The sequence below is a fragment of the Durio zibethinus genome, chromosome 2 (genome assembly GCF_047325235.1).
Source record: "Durio zibethinus cultivar Kanyao isolate XHJ-2024 chromosome 2, ASM4732523v1, whole genome shotgun sequence".
Lineage (NCBI taxonomy): Eukaryota > Viridiplantae > Streptophyta > Magnoliopsida > Malvales > Malvaceae > Durio > Durio zibethinus.
In genome coordinates this window covers 32,682,006-32,702,462 of record NC_143163.1, presented here as the reverse complement: position 1 = coordinate 32,702,462, position 20,457 = coordinate 32,682,006, and the positions used below count along the sequence as shown (strand labels likewise).

The following is a 20,457-nucleotide window of genomic DNA, read 5'->3' as shown; positions in this document are numbered from 1 at the left end:
GAAGATGTCAATCATCATTCACAGGATTTTATAATTGATTTCAAAGGTAAAAAAAAATTTGCTTTTTGCTTTTACTACTTACATTTCTCTTCCAAGAAAAAATCAATAATACTGTAAAAGAATTAAATTATAAAAAATTAATTTCAAGTAAATAAACATGAATTTACTTTTATATAAAATAATTATAATAGAATTGGTATTGCATTTTTAGTCATTTGTCTTTATTTATAAATTAAAAACAAATAAAAGAAAAACACAACGAAATCAACAATTAAATGTAAACATATAAAGTCTTTTCTAAATAAATAAATAAAACCAACAAACAATGTCTAAATAATTAATCAATATTTTTAACATTCAATTGTCAAAATACTTCAAAAAAGTCATTATTATGCTAAACCGATCTTCTTCCTCCACTCCAATATCCATAAATTGTCAAAAAAAAATAATTTATAAGGTCTATGCATACACTTTGGAACAAACAAAATATTCAAAATTTTCATAAGAATTTCAAAAACAACAAAAAAAAAGCATTGATTTTAACTTTTTAACATGCTGATGCACAGATTATAAAAAATATAATAAAAAATTATGCATCTTATATGTCAAAAAGTTATAAAAATATAATAAATATTTTGTACATCTCATAGGTTAAAAAACCATTTCATTGTAAGTATAAAAGTTAAAAAAAAAATAGAGAAATAGAATTAACACTGAGAGTATAGTTACAGAATAAATTACCTTCTAATGCATATGATATTTGGTCTTCTTAAATTTAAAAAACAATCAAATATAAAAGGATTATTATAAAATCTCTAAAAATATAAATTATATTTTAAAATGTCAAATTTAAAATGACATATATTTAAATTATTAAGAAATCTATTTTATAATATCACCACATTAGAAATTTTTAGATTTAAAAATATATATTTATATTATTAGGAAACATATTTTAAAAGATAATATATCACTATATTTGAAAATTTTAAATTGAAAAAGATATATATTTAGATTATTTGGATATGCATTTTTTAAAAATTTATATTTAAATTAGATTTTGTTGCTAGCAATTGGTTTTTTACTTAAATTTGAAAGTTTTGAATAATTAAATATTTTTTAAATATATATTTTTTATAAATATCTTAAAATTAAAAAATATCTTATATGTCATAATAAAAAGAGAAATTTTAGAAAATTTTCTATGTGTCCAAAAGGAAAACCATCCACCTAAGCTTACACATTATCATGTTTCTATGTATATTGTAATCTAATATTATATATGATATATGATTTCATTAGGGTTTACTTAATAACATTTAGTCTAACATTAATCTATACTTTGACTATTCATGAACTTAGATATTCATGAATTTACAATATTCATAAAATCAATTAATTGTGGATAAATGTAATTCTATTTCATGTCATTTAAAATTTTGAGTCTAGATTCATATTTACTATTAATTAATTATGAATCAAATACTAAATGAATGAATCTCAACTTAATAATTCATAAATATATGATATTTATGATTTCAATTAATTATGGATAAATATACTTAGTGAATATAATTAAGTTTAACATATTTATTAAATAATACAAATACACATGAATTAAATCATATTGATGATAACTTACCTGACTCAACAACTCAAGTTGCATTGCTTCCAAATTATTTTTTGAAGAATCTCTAACAAAAAAACAAAGAACAAGGTAAGCTAAAAGCTAATAATATACCAAAATTTTCCTTATTATAAGACTTATTTAAATATAATTTCTTATGCCATCAATTTAGAAACTATGATTTGTTGTTATTCTTTCATTTTTTTTTATATTTCAATGTTAAAATAATTCAAACAGCAACGCACAAAATACGACGCCAATTTAAATTAATCAAAGAAGTCAATTTACCTTTGATTCAAACTATTTGCATTTTTCTTCTCATAACCCAAAATATCCAAACGTAGATTGAAGAAAAAATGTTCCTAATATATCAGAACCCAAAATATATCACAATTCAATGTTCCTAATACTTCTCATATGTTTCAATGCACTATTATTTAGTATATTAATTCTAGTTTTGATCATTCATAAATTTATATTTATTTTGTATCAAATACATATAAAACAAAAAAAAATCATATCAAAATTCGTGTAAACACATTATATACAAAACACATTTATTTTTGTTTTTATCAAATTTATAAATAATTTTTTGTTAAAATTTTAAACTATATCATTTTCGTATTTTTTATATTATTCTTTTATTATATTATTGTATTATATTTAAAACTATCATATATAATTAATTCTTAAATCAAACCCAAAACTTTCATGATAGGATAAATGCTTTTATACATCCAACCTGGTATTATTTGGGATTTATAATTTTTTTATTATAATTTTATAATTATATAATTAAAATAAAAGATTATCTAGAGATATACTACATATAAATGCAGACTCTATATAAAATTTTAATAAATTTTATATAATTTTAAAATATAATTAATTATACTATATTATTATAAGTGATATGATACCAAATTTGATTTGACCTACAAAATCTCATGGTATCAGGCGCATTACAATCTCAACACGAAGATGGCAAAGCCAAGGAATGATTGAGGAATAACAAATAAGGACCCACGTTTTTATTTATTTCCCTTTCTGGTTCGAGACCCCATATTAATCTCTTAGCTTTTTGGTTTTGGATTCCTTTAAGATTTCCTTCGTAAAATTTTGTACTTTGAAGCCATGCGCGTGCAGTGAGATTCTCAAGAAAAGGATGGGTTGTTGGCTGGTGCAGGTCCCACCCCATCAGCCCATCACCACCATAGACCTTTTTGGTAAGCAAAATCCTCCCAACTAATTCAAAAAGCCAGCACCAAACCAACCTCTGCTCCAGGTACATATATAAGTAATTAACATATATAAGTAGCCCTGGCACTGGCAGTAGTATGAGGACTCCGCCTTCTTTTCACTTTTTAAGGAGTAAAAAGGAGTTTTGACAGCTGAATGTTTGAATATATATATATATATATATATATATATATGTATGTGTGTGTGTGTGTGGTTAATTGCTTACTGTCATTAGGGAGCTTGGTTTGAGCCTTAAAGATCTCTGGTCTTGCTCTCTTGCAACTAGAGCAAGAGAAATATAAATATTCAATTGTAACTCTTTTGATCATTCCCCCCCCCCCCTTTTTTTTTTTGTGTGACAGTGTGCGGGTACACTTCCAAGTGCAAATATAAAACGAATTGAGCAATCGAATAACCAGTTGAGGGTGAGCCCGTATCCAGGAGCTAGCTTCCCCTATCTCTTGCTTTGTTGCATTGGTGGACCGCAGACTAAAGCCTAATTAAAGGTGGTCTTTGGCGCGTTAGGTCTTATTTAGGAAAACAAAGACAATTTTTCTGTCTCTTTTTACTGTCATGGAATGGGAACCCCTGTGCTTCCACAACCCTAGTAATTGGGCACTCCACTACCCAAGCTACTTTCGGTTTGGCCTTTCTTTTGTTTTTTTTTTCTTTAACAGAAAAACAGTGAACCTGACCCTCTCTCTCTCTCTCTCTCTCTCTCTCTCTCTCTCTCTCTCTCTCTCTCTCTCTCTCCCCCTAGTTCGTTATCATGAAACAATCTCTAGTACTACCTTCAAAAACCATATGTGGTAATGGTAAATCAATTACCCTAGGTACATTAGATTAATCAATTAACCATATTTAAAAGGTTAAAAGTTGGTTAATTGGTACATAGTGTTGGGTTTGTTCGATATATCATTAATTATTTTGAGAAAGAGCTTCTTTAGTTTTTAACCGACATTGTAAATTCGAATGTCATTATTGCCAAATATTAGGTTACTGTTCCTTATTATTTGCACTTTGCTTTTTTTTTTTTTTTTTGTCATTTCAATACCTAATGAGCTCTAGCAACGTACGATATTCTTTTCACCCAATTTACAAACACCGTACCAACTAGATTACATAACTTTGCAAAGCAAATTAAAGTTTTACAAATTAACCATCAGTGCATCGCCTTCTCACAGTCAAAAATTTGTAGAAGGGAAACACCAAGCGGCATATAAGCCTAGAAATGGGGAGCGAAGGAACAGAAGCCAATACATTAGACCTTAGTATATATGATCTATTGATCTAGCTAAAAACAAACATGCTCGCGAGATCTAGCAGTTCTCTTGACTGCACCACCATCCCTTCTCAGGCAAGAGTCTATGTTTGAAGGAAGCAAAGGGGCCTCTGATTTTCCATAAGAATTCCAACATAATGCCCGATAGAAACCTCGATATCTAAAGGAGGGTTTCAATTGAATATCGGTAAGATCAACGTCAGTGCATGGGATGTCATTGCTACAAGCAAGATGAACCGGTTGTACAGAGTAAGTTCCGATTATTTGATCATATTTAACTCCAGATATTGCCACCGCCCCAGTTTGATTCTTGCAAACATTCTTGTCACAGTAGTACTGGTCTATTATTATAGGAACCTTTACGTCAGAGACTTGAATATTGGAAAATGACACGTTCTTGACAGATCCCATACCACCCTGTTTCATAAAAGTAATTTCGAAATTTGAGGTTAAGCCTCGAGAAAGCAGAAATCTAATCCATTTAAAAAAAAATCAGCTTACAGTTTTATTTCCATGCAGAAACATTGTACCTGCCAGGTCTTGATTCTAACTCCAGCTAGTGTATTCAGCAGTGAGATTTTCTCAACAAGTATATCCGAGACACATGCAACACTCTGGTCTTTCCCTAGCCCTCCCAAACTGCGTTGATAAGCAAGTGTCAGATTTCATTACCACATGAAAATGAGTCCATGTTGCATAAGCAAGCATTTCAAATACGGATCATTCTTAACGTTCATACATGGAATTTCAATTTACCTAATCCCATGACCAGGGCCGCAATTAATATGGTGTATATGAACGTTGGAGCAGCCTGTTTGAATGGATACACAGTCATCTCCTGCCAAGATAGATAATACCTTTAAATAATTAATAATTTTTTAAAACTTTGGAAATGTCTAGGCCCACCCACAGGCTCGACTCGGTTGTATTTTTTGTTCATGCCTGTTTGGAAAGTTAGTTTGGTGTGACAGTTAGTATACTGTTTAATGGGTCTTCAAACCAATCATTTTTCTTCCCAATAAGATAACTTTTTTACACTGGAAAAATCCAAACGTGCCATGCACTATCTCAAACTCTGATTATCTTTTACTGGTTACATAATAGAGTATAACTTTGTTTTCCCTAGCTTAGCTAGTATGTGTTCAAAATATATGGCTAGTATAATCATATTTCTCTTTGGACCTTACCACAGCCAATATCGGAATGCTGAATTTCCACATCTTGTGTGTCTTGCAGATGAATGCCATCGGTATTTGGACTGCTCTCAGGAGAAGAAATTGTAATGTTGTTGACTTTGATTCCTCCTGAGCTGTCAAATTTTAGGTGGCATTGAGGACTATTTATCATTTTGATGTCGCGAACTGTCACATTGAAGCTTGAATAGAATCTTAAAGCCTGTAACGGCCAAAGTACACCAGAATCGTTCATAAAAAGAGTGCATCAGAATCGTAATTTTGACATGGCAGCAGTGATCAGTGGAATATATGAACTGAAAAGAAGAAAATTAATTAATTATACAAAAATTAAGGAAGTCTTACAGTTGGTTTCCAATTTGGAATGTGTTTGAATTTCTTCTGGAAAAAATGCATGAAATTGAGGTTTAGCTAACTATTTCAAGCACTTGGAAAATCTTTCAATCAAAGTTTGAAGGAGTTAATAAATGAACGTATAGATAATTAACCTGAACATAATAAATCAGATCAGACGGAGTCCACCACTGGGAGCCCTGACCATCAACAACTCCGGTACCTTGAATAGTAAAATTACGTATCCATTTGAAGTTTATCCATTGAAACAAACTGGATTTTGGCCATGAACCCACTTTTGGGGGGGCTAACAGAGCTCCGTCTATCTGTCCAAGTTAATTTCACTCGCATTAGCTTCGAGCATTGAGCAATATAAGAAAATTTTAATGTAAAGATCGACAGTATTAATAAAATATGACAAAGAATATACTTCTTGCCGTTTGTTTTTTCTTTTTAAGTAAAATACTCTTTTGGGAGTCCATAAAATCAGATAAAAAGAAGAGAAAGCATACCTGTAAAACAAGGTCAGGCATGCACGGACCATGAAGAGTTATGGGCATGATCAGGAACTTGAATTCTGATGGAATTTCTACTTTAGCCCCAGGCGCCTTGCAGGCAGCTTTCCATGCTGCTAGAAGTGCCTGTTTGTTGACATTCTCAAGGATTAGGATTATTACAACTTTTAGAACATTATAGTCACAAATTATTAAGTTATTGTCTCACTCTCTCAACAATGAGTTTTCAATTTGCACCATTGATTTACCTTTGAATCATCAACAACTCCGTCACCTTTGGCTCCAAACGACAAAACATCAAAGATTTTCGAACCAGTTGGATAATAGCCAAAACGAGGAAGAGGCGCTGGTGGAGGGCTCGAGCATGGAGCAGTATTACTGTTGCCTTTATTGTTCTTGTCTTTTTGAGGCGTTTGAGTATTCTTGCCTTTCTTGACATTATGCTTTCTTCCTTCGACCGAGGTTATAGAAGATGTGATGAAAACAAGAACCATAATAGCCATAAAAGCTAGAAGACATAAACTCTTAACTCTCTTCATCTCTAGGATTGAGCTTCTCCTCTTCTTTCTTAGCAAGTAATGAAGGGAGCTCAGGTGGTATGGTATACACTGCTTGAAACAAGGAAGGTGAGGCAGTGAAAGTCAGTTTATGTAAGGCCAGTTTTACAAAAATAGCCTCGTTTGTCTTCTAATTTGCAAGGTTACCCTATATCTGAACCTGATAACTAATGCCCCTATTATTCCTCGGGGTACAAGCATGAAACTTTATTAGCCTCTTGAATTGGAAATTGTAGGCCAAAATTGGCCTTTCGATGTGGAATTTATTCTATAATTGATAAATGTGATTCTTTTTTCTTTTTAAGGTAGATATAGCATTAAGGTTCAAAATTTGTCACTGTTTGATATTCTCTGTTATAAGTAATATATACTATAGGGTTCAAAAAATAAATATATGATATGTATGCCAATATATAAGGGCAATCCATTTACATAAATGTATACTATAAGGGCAGTCCATTATTATAGCTTAATGGAAGTTGGATAAAGAAATCAACTTAAGTTTTAATTTTTTTTGGTTGGATTATTTTCTTAATCTTTCCCCTACTACTCTGTGCATTATTGGATAGTTTTCTTTCTAGTGGATAATGATCTGGACACCCCTAGCTAGTTTGATAATGGAGGTACCCTCACATTGAATGACAGTGTTATACTACTTTTCATTCTGTTGTTATAACTTAATTAGAAGAGAGTGACGAATTTTATATAAATTTTTAATCTATCCCATTGAAGAACCTACCTTTTTTTAACAGATGACAAGAATCTAAGGAATTTATTAAAATGAAAAACAAAAAGTTCTCTACCTCAGGAATGCCTGTTATCCCTAACTTTTTGATGACACTGTGCTAAAATTGAGCATAACTGGAGGTAGATCGTCGTCGTCCTAGGTTTTAAGTTGCAGACAAATAAAAGTTGGCCACTTGAGGCACCTCTCACCAACATTCTATTTGTTTAATAGCAAAACAAAAACTTTTGGTACTCTAGGACGGCCAACATTGTTTAAACTTTAAAAGAAGTAGAGCAAATTAAGCTAATCTATCATGATCATGATTGGGTAGCAAGTTTTGGTGCCGATTGAATAACTTCTTATACACTGTCCGAAAAAAATGACTTCGTAGACAAGTCAATGATAGTGTAGTTACTATAAAATGATGGATCTTTTGTTTAATGATATTATTGATTGAATGCGTTTTTTATATATTAGGGTGAAGATTTTAAACTCTACAAATGTATTGTTAAAATTTTATCACATGAAATTTAAAATTTAATTTGATTAATTTATATAATCATTTTTAAAAAATGATATTCACTATATGAGAAGTTCAAATCTTAATCCCCTTCCATTCTTTTTTTCTATTATCAAATTACAACTTAAAAAAAAATAAAAAATCACCACATGTTTCATTATTTTTCTTTTTCTTTTGTTTTTTAAAATACTCTGAAGTTTTATTAGTTAAAAGACGAATTTACGATTCTATAAACAAAATCCAAAAAACAAAAAAAATAAAGGAAGATTAAAAAAAAGGAAACATAATAATGTTGGAGAGAAGTAAAAAAGTCATGGCAGTTTAGTTATTAGATGAGGGACCCCTAACGCTTGGGAGGCAGGCAAAGTGGTTCTCACGTTCATGAGAGATGGAGGGGATAAAGAGGTTTTGGCATGCACACACCCAGCCACTGAACCCTAATTTTGGTTACATGGGCAAACAGGCAGTAACACTGATGATTTGTCTCTTGTTTTCTCCTTGCACGCGGTGGACCACATGTGGGACTGACCACAGATTGCTTCCATATCTTTTCTTTTTTAATTAATAATTTTCTTATTATAATATATGGAGCAAAGATGTGGCAATGTATAAAGATGATGTTTTGAAACTATGTAAGTGTTGGGTTTCAGATTCAAAATTTTCATTATCAACGAGTTTAAAAAAAACTACGTTGTTTTATTACGTATTTAGTGTGTGCTAGTTTAATTTTCAATTAATTCATTATATTGGATGCAATAACTATGTTGTATTTCTTGATAATTATTTAATTGTATTTTTTAATCGCATAAAAAATTTATTAATTAACAACCAAACAGATCCAATCTCTAGGATTGGGCAGTTGGCCCAGTGAGATGCAGTCGGAGCCTCTAATTGGACTGGATGGTTTTCTAGCAAATAGCCTCAGTAAGTTCCCATTTTAATTGCCCTATAATATCCTTTATTTTATTTTTTATTTTTTTGCTTTTATGACTGCAGAGATGATAATGTTCTTGTCACTTTTAACCTTTTTTTTAATTGTTTATTTTTTTATTTAAATTTTTTCAAATAACTTTGTTGTAATTATTTAACAAATCGTTTATATATTTATTTAATAAATTAATTATTAAATAAATATCTAAAAATAATGACTACGTAAATAATCAATTTTATAATCAAATAATTTTCTAGTATGAGTAAATATAAACTTCTAAATAATTAAGTAATTAAATAAAATAGATAATTATATAAATAATAAAGTAAATAATTATTAATTATTTCTATTTTTAGATGTGCAAATGTTTTATTATTTTTAAAAATGATGATTTTTTTGGAAATAAAAATAGTTATATAATGAAAACATAAAAAGTTAATAAACGAGTGAATAAATTATAAGACAATAAATGACTGCATAAATGAAAAATACATACATAATTAATTATATAAAAAATGTTAAATAATTAAGTAAACAATATTATTTTTTAAGTTTCAATATGTTTAAATATATTATTATTAATTTTTAACCATTTTGCTGATACTCTAATTAAGTCGGGTGTCTTTCGAAACTCCAACTTAGTGGCCTGAATTTAAGTTCCTGTTATGCTTTTCTTTTAATAAAAATTCTTTAACTTTCGAAAAACAAATAATTTTTAACAAATGTATTAGTTTGAAGCAAAATGAAGTAGTTTAATTTTTTTTGTTGTGATTGCACAAAAATAAAATTGTATAATAAAAAAATTTGCAAATGAAATGCTTTCAATCCATTTAAATAGTTCTCTTATTTTAAAGCGTAGGCAATAATTCATGATTTCATCAATTATTAAAGCTAATAATCAAGATAAAAATTGTAAAAAAAAAAAAATCATTGGCATTTTTAGCTTAATTAAGCCCATTTCGTAAAAAATCAATTTGAATAACCTACCATGACTTAAATGGTTAAACAATCGAACTAGAGAAACATTTTCCTTGAAAGCAAGTATTCCCGAGTTAGATTATTCAGGATTTAAAATCATTTTGACTTTAAATCGTTTCAATTATAATTTGTTTCCAATGTTAAATTACTCAATTTGAATTATTTGCTTTTTTAATTAAATTGAGTTTACACATTTTATAATAATTTATATTGTATATATTATTTTTTAATCACATTGAATTTAAAATTTTAATAACTTCAGATTAAAATAATTTAGTTTAAGATTAAGTTAGTTGATTTTTGAATCGTTTCATATATACTAGTACATGGTCATCTATCTTGCACGTGAATGTATATTTTTTAAATATGTGTTATTGCTATTTTTTTAAAATATAACTATAAATTATAAATAAGTGAATTTTTCATTAATAATTAATTTATAAATAAAATTTTACTTCTTTTAATATAATAAAAACTCAATTTATGTGAAATTGAAAAATCTAGTATGAAAAAAAAATTAATCGTAAAAGTGAAAATTTTCATTAAAATATGAAAAAATATAATTAGTCTTGAGTACATAAGTACAAAGGCATATTAGTAGATATTGAAGTTTATCACAATTATTTGAGACGGATAATCCATTTTAGCAACTCATAAGCCATTTGGGCCTACATCTATTGAGTTGCATAAGTCCAATTCAAATTTGATATTATGGGACTGAAAGTTAGGTCCAAATTTTATGTCATTTAGGCTTTTTTTTATATATATTAAAGCTCAAATTCACATAATCTTAATTAAATTGATTAAAACAAAATTAAAAAAGAAAAAAAAAAGATAGGGAGCTGCCATGAACAACACCATCAAAAGGTCACCGTTCTCCTCTGTGGAGTCACCCTACCACCTAATCTTGATCCATCACTCAACCATCATTTTAGCTAGAATTCAGCTACTAATAAGCCCCATATTACCTACAAGATTTGTACATGTTTTATCAATTTTTGCTATGAACTAAAAGCTTAAAATGGTTATGAAAACTAAGTGGAAAAATCGATCAAAGGGAAACCAATTTTTTTGACACCAAAAACTTTGCTAAAACACTTGTAGTTTCCACCTAAACAGACCACGTATTTGTCCAACCACTATCAGCCCAGCCAAAAACTCCCCATACCTATGGCCATCATCAACCATCACCAAAACACTACAATTGAAAACCAAAACCTAATCGACCCCTCACTATAATCGCTTACCAGATACCCCCAACCAAACCGTCCAAACAAAAAAGAAAAACTAAACCACCTCTGCCACCACTACACCTGAACCTAGTCACACACAAAAAACATAAACAAAAAAAAAACAAAAACACATCCCTAAAAGGGAGAAAAGCAACACTAAAAATCAAAGAAAATCAAAACAAAAAATATTTAAAAAATCAAAAGAAAATTCCCTGAGATTTCAGTTTTGAAAAGTTTAAAGAAGTTTTTGGCTTTGATTTTGAGGGAAAATAAAGCCTAGGACATTGGGAGCAACATACTAAGGAGAGGCAATTTTTTGTGCAGCGGAGAAGATTTTGGGTTTTAAAGCCGAAACTTTCTGCTCAGATATAGAAAAATCCAAGGTATTCTTAAACAAACCAGCTAGAAAACAAGAAAAAAGAGGAAAAGAGAAATTTTTGATGTATTTTGGGCCTTAATGGCACTGATGCGATCGATGATGGAGAATGATGGCCACTAACTAGTTTTTAGGTTTGGAGATGAGTGCCGACAGTTGGATGGAGAAAAGGTTAGAGAGAGAAATAGAGAGAACGTAAAGAGACAAGAAGAAAAAAATTTTGGCTTTTATAACATGAAAAAAAAAAACCAATGACCTGTTCATGAACCTAACTCGACCTAAGGTTCGTGTGCTTGATTTACATTTGGATATTGTTGACTAGCCTTGAATCGATTTGACTGAACCGGTGACCGAGCTGCCAACAAGCTACCTTAACTACTTGAATGATAGTTAAACTACTTTGGAATTGTGTTTTAGCCACACCTGAACCGCGCTTAAACTATTTAAATCGCCACCGAATCGATTGACAGTGTTGACAAGATTTTTTGGGTAAATTTTTTATTTTTTTATATTTTGGTTAAGTTATTTATTTTTTTTATCTATGATATTTAATTGTTAAAATTTTTAAAAAATGAATAAACATTTTAGAAAAAAAAGTGTTAATTTTTTTTAAAGAAAAGAATTCTTTTTAAATGAAAATTTTTTCAATTATGAGATTCTAAATAAATCTACTTAGTGATTCCTATGAAATTTTTAAGTGAAAAAAATTTTTTTAGATACTTCCAATGTATTTGAGTGTTTATAAAAATTTTTAATAAGAAATACTTTCTAATCTAGTCATAAAACAAAAAATGCGAAAAAAAAAACTAATAAAATTTTTTAAAATATATATATAAAAAATTAAATGATGACAAATAAAGTTTTAAAAGAAAATAAAATAAATAAATAAAATATAAATACACAAATAAAGAGTGCATATATTATGTTTCATTATTTGCATTTTATGTATATAATCGAGAAAAAATAGATGTGAACTTTCGATTATGAGATTTTAAGAAAATCTGAGTAGTAATTCATAAGAAATTTTTAGGTAAGAAAATTTTTTTTAATGTTATCAACATAATAAAATATTTTAAAAGTTTTTCAATAATAAAGTTCTAATTTATTTTTCAAATAAAAACAGAATAATAATTTTTAAAAAATAATAATAATAATAATAATAAACAGAGAAAATTTTGTGAAAAAGGAAAAATAATAAAAAATAAAAACTAAAATTATGACAAAAGAAAGAAAGTTAAGGAAATTATTTTAAATATCAAAATTAAGATTTTTTTTCTTAATTAAAATATAATATATAATTAATTGGTATGATTTTTAAAAGTTGTGCTGTGGAGATGTTAATCATTTCCACATATAATCGTACACTTAAACTTAAAATTATTTTCGTAGACTCGAAAATTATCTTTTTAATAAATTTTAATTAGTTTTAAGATTTTATTAAAAAAATAAGTTTTATTAGTAGACAATTATACCTAACAAAAAAAATATTAGTAGCAACTTCTTATGTTTGTAAATTTGTCTAGTGGTCTCCAAAACTATAATAACAATTTTAATTAAGAGACATATAAAAAAATAAAAGCAAAAATATATATGCATTAATAGAAAAAGATTTTTTTAAAAAATTTATCACCACTTTATTATATAAATTGCTTGAAAAAAAATGGTTTGAAGAACCCTTACTTGCCACATAAAACAAATATGAATATATATCTCATTAATTTTCAATCTCAAACTAAATATAAAAAATTACTTGTCAAACCTTTTGGTTGAAATGATTTTTTTACGAAGCCAAAATAGAGTAGAACAAACATGAGTCAAAAGTAAAGACAACATAGACAAAAAAATTTCAACTTCTTGATCTAATGTTGGTCGAAAAAAATTAATCTAATGACTAGAAAAGTTTTAAGAAAATATGTATAGAACGAGTTTGAACTCTAACATCTCATCTCCTATCTCATATTCAACATAATTAAGACCAACCAAAGAATATTTTTAGTGAAACATGAGTCTTAACCAAATAGTTTATTCACTCTTCTTAAAAGTTGATTTCTAGTAAAATTGAGATTCGGTCCTTTATACTTGAAATTTTTTTCTAAGTCAATTTTCTTTAAATCTTGACCTTTTATATATAAAAAAAGATTAAATATAAAAATAACTTTTATATCATGTACTTTTTGTTAGTTTGATGCTTAAAATAAATAAATTTGTCAGTTTGGTATTAAAACTTTCATTCTATCATTATCTTGGTACTTCAAATTAACATTATTAGTTAATTTGCTGACATGACATGAATATTTAATAAGATATTAAAACGTATTAAAAAAATTCAATCAGTTTCGCTTCATCAACTATTATGTTAGCATTGAATAAAATTTTCAAAAAAATTCTAAAAATTCTAAAAATTTTTACAAAATTTTTTAAAAAAATATGAAATACTTTTTAAAAAATAAAAAAGAAATATTTTAAAAATTATTAAAAAAATTATTAAAACTTAAAAATTCAAAAAATCTCAAAACTAAAAAATCCAAAAAATTCAAAAAAAAAATTCTTAAATTTTAAAAAATAAAAATTCTTAAAATTAAAAAAAGATTCACAAAACTTTAAAAAATTGAAATAAAAATATAATTTTTTTAAATTTGAAAATTTATAAAAATAATCTTAAAATTTTTGAAAAAATAAAAAAATTTCAAAAATGTGAAATATTCTTAAAAAATTATTAAAAAATTAAAAAATTAAAAAATTAAAAATTTAATAAAAAACCAAAAAATATAAAATATAAAAGTTCATAAATTATATAAAAATTAAAATTGTAAGATTCAAAAAAAATGAAAAATTTTTCATAAATTAAAAAATTCACAATTTTTAAAAAATTTTTAGAATTTTTCAAAAAAGTTTATTTTTTATTTCAAAATTTTAAAGTTTTTGTGAATTTTTTTAAGTTGAAGAAAATTTTATTTTCATTAATTTTTTTGAATTTTCCATTAAAATTTTGAGATTTTTTGAAAATTTTAAGTTTTCATCATTTTTAAAATATTTTCAGTTTTTAATTTATAATTTTTAAAAAATATTCAAATTTTTTAAACTTTTTTCAAAAACTTTTGGAATTTCTTTTGAATTTTTACTAATTTTTTTGAATTTTTTAATGCTAACATATTAATTAATGATGTGATGTTAACTGAAAATTTATTTATATGTATCAATACCTTATTAGATATGCATACTACATTAGTGAATTAATTAAGGGTATTAGTCACAGGTATAAAATGAATGGTGAAATAAAAATTAAAATATTAAATTGATAATTTTATTTTTTTTATCAACTTGACAAAAATATATAATATAAAAATTATTTTTTATATTTTAATACTAAAAAAATAGTGCTAACAATTGGTAGTCACCTAACATCCTTCGTAATTATATGTTATCCATTGCGGAAGAGGAGGTTTGTGCTGTCATTGCACGTTGTTATGATGTCCTTCAAAGCTGGATAGATATTATGATATACTACCTATTGCCGTTTCCAATAGCTTGCTCTGCAAATGCTATGTTGATTGAATTATTTATTGACTCTAACTTTACTCTTATTTGATAAATTTAATCAATTAAGAGTCATCTAGTGAATTATTATTCAAAAAAGTGAATTATTATTCAAAAAAAATATATTCAATGACACTAATTCAATATAATTAAAATTTTTTTATTTTTTGTAAAACTAATTTTTATTAAAATTTAAAATTATAATAAATAAAACTTAATTTGAAATATATTATATTATTTATTTTATCAGTTAAAAAATTCCTTATCCACGTCCTTTTATATTATATTATATTATTTTTGGCACAAAGAGTAAAAACTCGCTTCATATATATTTCAATTTCCAATTTTTGATCTTCTTAAAAATAAAATGAGAGAAACGGAATGGTTTAAATGGATTTTTCAAGCGGGGTAGAGTAAATATTAAACTGGGCTCGTCAACAACCTTCAAGACTTTTTTTTTCCCTCAATCCTATACACAGCTGTGAGGACAGTACACTATTTCGAAAACAAATATGAGATTATCGATCAGAGTTTGATTTAATTAGTAAAATTGTTCTATTCAACATAAATAATTTTAAATTTAAATTCAACTGATAATTTTTTATTATAATTATTTTAAATACATAATTTATAATTATTATTTTTTAAATGATCAGTTATCATCTATTTTATCTTTAACTTAAAAATTAAATAATCAATGTACTTTTGATTTTAAAAAAAAAAAAACAATAAATTTGAGATTTTTCAAAAGTTGTCATGTGAAGTTAGATGCTCTAACTGGCACGTTCACATTATACTAATTGACAGTCCATCGAATTGACATTTATGAATATTTCTATAAAACATATTTAAAGTAGTTTTGAGTTTGGAACTGTTCTTCAAAACTTCCAATTTCATAAAATTGGTATTTTTTATTGGCTGTCAAATATTTCCTTTTATTATTAATAACAACCGAACCGTTCACTTATATTTTATAAAGTTTATGTTTGATGTAATTTTAATTTATAAATTTTATATGTTATTAATGAATTAAATGATATTATTTTTTAATCAAAATATTTTTTAAAAGATTAAATTTTTATACATTTATTTTAAAAATTTATAAAAAATTATGTTTTTATTAATAAAATTATAATAGAATATAAATTTTATATATTAACTATTAATCAAATATAATCTGTTTTGTATCCAACATCGAACGCAGAACTGTCAGTTTCCAGAGAACGTCATCCTCAACGCAAACTAGCGTGTCTGTCTAGTTTATGTGACAACAAGACACAAAAATTCCAAACGTTGACAAATCTAGCATGGTCCGCAACTTGTCCGATTCACCAACTAAAATGACATCTGTGTCTTAGCTGAAACAGAGGAAGGGTCGGCCCCCATACTGTCTTCGTATTCTCTTCCTTTCCCATTGGACGTTTCACGCGTTTTCGTGTTCCCACGGCAATATTGCCACTAAGCCATTGAAATATATCAAGTTTCTTGATTTATCTTCGTCTCAAAAGTCAAACCCACTATCGCTTTTACTCTTCCCATACTCCGAATTGCTTCTAGAACGGACATCACGGAACCTCCGCGCCCCCCCCCCCCAATATCCGCTTTTTGTGTTCTTTTCATTTGAGATTTTCGGTTTTGCTCATTCATCAAGAAATGAACCAGTTTTTATTCTTTTTTCTTCTATTCTTCTTTTTCTTCTCTTTGTTGGCAAAGCTTTCTCTTTCTGATCCAAGAGCAACACAGGCAGCTTTGGTATGCACCAACAGAACTGCTTCAACAACAGGGCGCCAAACCTTCATAGCAAATTTCTTAGCCGTCGTGGAAACCTTTACCCCACTCATCGTTCAGCAGAGGTACGCAGCTGTTGTCAAGGGAAGTGGTGACACCAAAGTGTATGGATTTGGCGAGTGCATGAAAGATCTTGATCAAAACGACTGTAACGTCTGCTTTGCTCAATGCAAAGCGCAGATCCTGAGCTGTTTCCCATATCAGTTAGCCACACTTGGAGGCAGGGTTTTCTATGATGGTTGTTATTTAAGGTACGATGATTATAATTTCTTTAATGAAAGTTTGAGTGAAGAAGACCAAACTGTTTGTGCTACAAATGATGTTGCTTCCAGTAACCAGACAGTTTTTAAAGTTAATGTGATGCAGTTGGTGAGAAATTTGAGCGTGGAAGCTCCGAAGAACGATGGGTTCTTTGTGGGGTCTGTGGGTAGAGGGAATGTGTCGGTTTATGGATTGGCTCAGTGTTGGGAATTGGTGAATGGGAGTGCTTGTGAAGGTTGCTTGGCCAATGCGGTTTCTAGGATTAGTTCATGTCTTCCCAAGGAAGAAGGGAGGGTGTTGAATGCTGGTTGTTACTTGAGGTATTCAACAGAGAGGTTTTATTACAATTCAACTGCTCCTCCAGTTGTTGGGAATCGAGGTGAGTTAAGATTTTCGTTTCTGGTTTTTAGCTTTAAATCTTTTCATTCTTCTGCCATGAATGTTAAGCCTGTGGACTATTTCGCTTCTCAATTTCTTTTGCATTTGTAGTTTTTCATATTCCAATTCTGTATTGAACTCACGGTAATACGAAATTAACCATTATGTGGATATCAAATTGAACTATCCTTTTCATATTCTCATGTAAAAGAATCTGCAGTCTTTTATAAGGTTGCATCATTATTCTTGGAATTTTCTCCATACATATTTTATTGACACAATAATGTTACAATGGTTGTCAGGACGCAGAAAATTAGCAATTATCATGGCTACAACATTCTCCGCTGTGGCTCTAACACTGATTATTGCAACAGCTATTTTCTCTGTGAATGAGAAACTTGTAAAGAAAAGGAGAGGTATCTGTCCCTGTTGTTAAAGAGCTTGAATGTTTTGTATCTTAATTGTGGAAATGAAATTTATCTTTCTTTGGCATAGAGAGTAAGCAATTAGGAGCTTTATCGCCCATCTTGAACAAGTCCAAGTTGAATTTCTCATATGAATCTCTTGAAAAGGCTACAAATTACTTTAATGACTCCAATAAGCTGGGACAAGGAGGATCCGGTTCTGTGTATAAGGTATGTTGTTATTTGACGTTTAGTTCTCTTAGTCTTAGCAGATAATCACATCTTCATTCAAGAAACTAACAAGTTAAATTGTTCTCTGTCAAATAGGGAACTTTACCTAATGGGAAGGTTGTCGCGATAAAGAGGCTATTTTTTAATACGAGGCAATGGGTGGATCATTTCTTCAATGAAGTCAATTTAATCAGTGGCATATATCACAAAAATCTTGTAAAGCTGTTGGGATGCAGCATTACAGGCCCAGAAAGCCTTCTTGTTTATGAATACGTGCCAAACCATAGCCTTCATGATTACCTCTTTGGTTGTTATCTACGAACTCTTATTTAGCCAGAGAAATTTGTTAATACTTCTAATTTTTTCTTTTTCATTTATGAGTTGATGAATTTGATACAGTTAAAAAAGATGTTGAGCCGCTAAGTTGGGAGGCACGATACAAGATCGTCTTGGGTACAGCTGAGGGCTTGGCCTATCTGCATGAGGAATCAAAGTTGAGGATCATACATAGAGACATAAAACTTAGCAATATTTTGCTTGATGAAGGCCTTACACCAAAAATTGCTGATTTTGGGCTTGCTAGACTTTTTCCCGAAGATAAGACTCACATCAGCACTGCCATTGCTGGCACATTGTAAGTTTAAGAATTTTGATTTTCTACATTGATTTTTAAATAATTTTTTGTTATTTCACTTGGAATTACCTTGATGTTTGTGTGGTTCAGATAACCCACACTTATTAGCTCTTGGCTTAGAAAATTCTATCTATAGTATTCAACATGGGGCATTCTTGTTTTCTCTGACATATTATCTCAGATTTAAACAACTTGTTGCAGATCTCCCCACTTGTATATGACTTAACATTTATCTTTTAAACTTTTGAATGTATTGTTGCTCTTTAGAAAATTATAGGGATTCCCTTTTGGTGTTTGAAGATTGATCATATTAAATAACAAAATTATGTAGTTATTTTCGTTCTATATTACTAACTGTGAGTTCAATTACTTTGCATCTCTAGAGGTTACATGGCTCCAGAATATGTTGTATTTGGCAAGTTGACTGAGAAGGCGGATGTTTATAGTTTTGGTGTTCTTGTTATTGAAATCACTTGTGGGAAGAGGAATAAGTGCTTCTCTCTAGATTCAATCTCTATCCTACACATGGTAATTCATTTTGCCGGCATATCATATAAGTAATGCTCTGATGAAACTTTTTCTTCTCTATTTTTGAGATCCTAAACTCACCAAAGATCCTTTTTTTTTCTTTCTAAATTGAAAGGTTTGGAAACATTATGAGGCCGATAAACTCTGCCAAGCTGTTGATCCTGTTATAGAGGATAATTTTCAAGAAAAGGCCTCTAGGTTGCTTCAAATTGGCCTACTCTGTGTACAAGCCTCTACAGAAATGCGACCATCAATGTCAAAAGTTGTGCAAATGCTTATTGATGATACTCTTGAAATTCCTCGGCCAACACAGCCTCCTTTCTTGAATTCTGGTAGCTCGGAAGTTAGCCGAAACATTTCATCTGCAACTTGTGATTCTCAGCCAGAGTCTTACACCCACTCTTCATGGAATAGTATGACATAGTATGATTGAGCCTAGATGAACTGCTTTTTTGTAAAATGTTTAGCACTGGATTCACGAAGATGGACATGCTAGGTTCTGCTGATCTTGACTTGGGCTCGTCTTTAGCTTCCTGATTTTGTGTTTCTGGCAGCACCGTACAAATATCTTTCTGCACTCTTTGAAGGCATAAAGTGACGTAGATACCATAGAATTCAAAATGATTTAGATCAATTACCTCGAATGTTTTCTCGTTGTAATGTTTGCCATAGTGTTTCTAACACTGACTAGAGCTGCATTCTTCCTGTAAACTAGTTATATAGAAGATTGATATTTGTAATCAATGAGATATTCTGTAAATACTATGATCATACAAGAGAAAGATCTCAATTTTGTATGCTATGTACTCCATATTTTCGTGGTAATGATGTTTTTGTTAGGTTTAACTTTTAAGATGCTATTAACAGTTTTGTTTTTTCCTTTTCATGGCTCTAATTTTACATCAGGAAGTACTTTTAATATTTTGTGTCTGCATTGTTTTGACAGAAAGAGTAGCAGATCACTAAGAACAAACCAACATTATCTTTTCTTAATTTCTTTTCTCTGGACAACATTATACCTGTTTGTGCCGATCTTCGACCTTAGGACATTCATAGAAAAATAGAAAAGAAGGGCGGTAAGTGGTAAAGGTATGGTGTATTCTTTGCATTTACATTCCGACACATAAGTCAGATAGAAAAAGGTAAAGAAAAAAGTAAGGATGAAATAGGTCTAAGATCAACTTAC

At 28.8% G+C, this 20,457-nt stretch overlaps 2 protein-coding genes across 2 annotated transcripts; one reads left to right on the top strand and one right to left on the bottom strand.

Annotated features, from left to right (window-relative positions):
• Positions 1 to 3,960: 3,960 nt before the first annotated feature.
• LOC111317428 (Pectin lyase-like superfamily protein) lies at positions 3,961 to 6,784 on the bottom strand. The gene is made up of 8 exons (XM_022919855.2): positions 6,438 to 6,784; positions 6,187 to 6,315; positions 5,830 to 6,000; positions 5,687 to 5,722; positions 5,336 to 5,543; positions 4,905 to 4,986; positions 4,679 to 4,787; positions 3,961 to 4,565 (listed from the first exon to the last, which is right to left on the bottom strand). The coding sequence occupies exons 1-8, from the start codon at positions 6,726 to 6,728 to the stop codon at positions 4,161 to 4,163; spliced, it is 1,431 nt and encodes a 476-aa protein (XP_022775590.1). The 5' UTR covers positions 6,729 to 6,784; the 3' UTR covers positions 3,961 to 4,160.
• Positions 6,785 to 16,540: 9,756 nt separating this feature from the next.
• On the top strand, positions 16,541 to 20,131 carry LOC111317893 (cysteine-rich receptor-like protein kinase 3). Its single transcript, XM_022920401.2, is given in 8 exon segments — positions 16,541 to 17,475; positions 17,777 to 17,890; positions 17,970 to 18,109; positions 18,206 to 18,416; positions 18,509 to 18,743; positions 19,127 to 19,271; positions 19,387 to 19,691; positions 19,693 to 20,131. Coding segments are annotated over 8 exon segments (1,947 nt in total). The 5' UTR covers positions 16,541 to 16,700; the 3' UTR covers positions 19,715 to 20,131.
• The last annotated feature ends 326 nt before the right edge of the window (positions 20,132 to 20,457 follow it).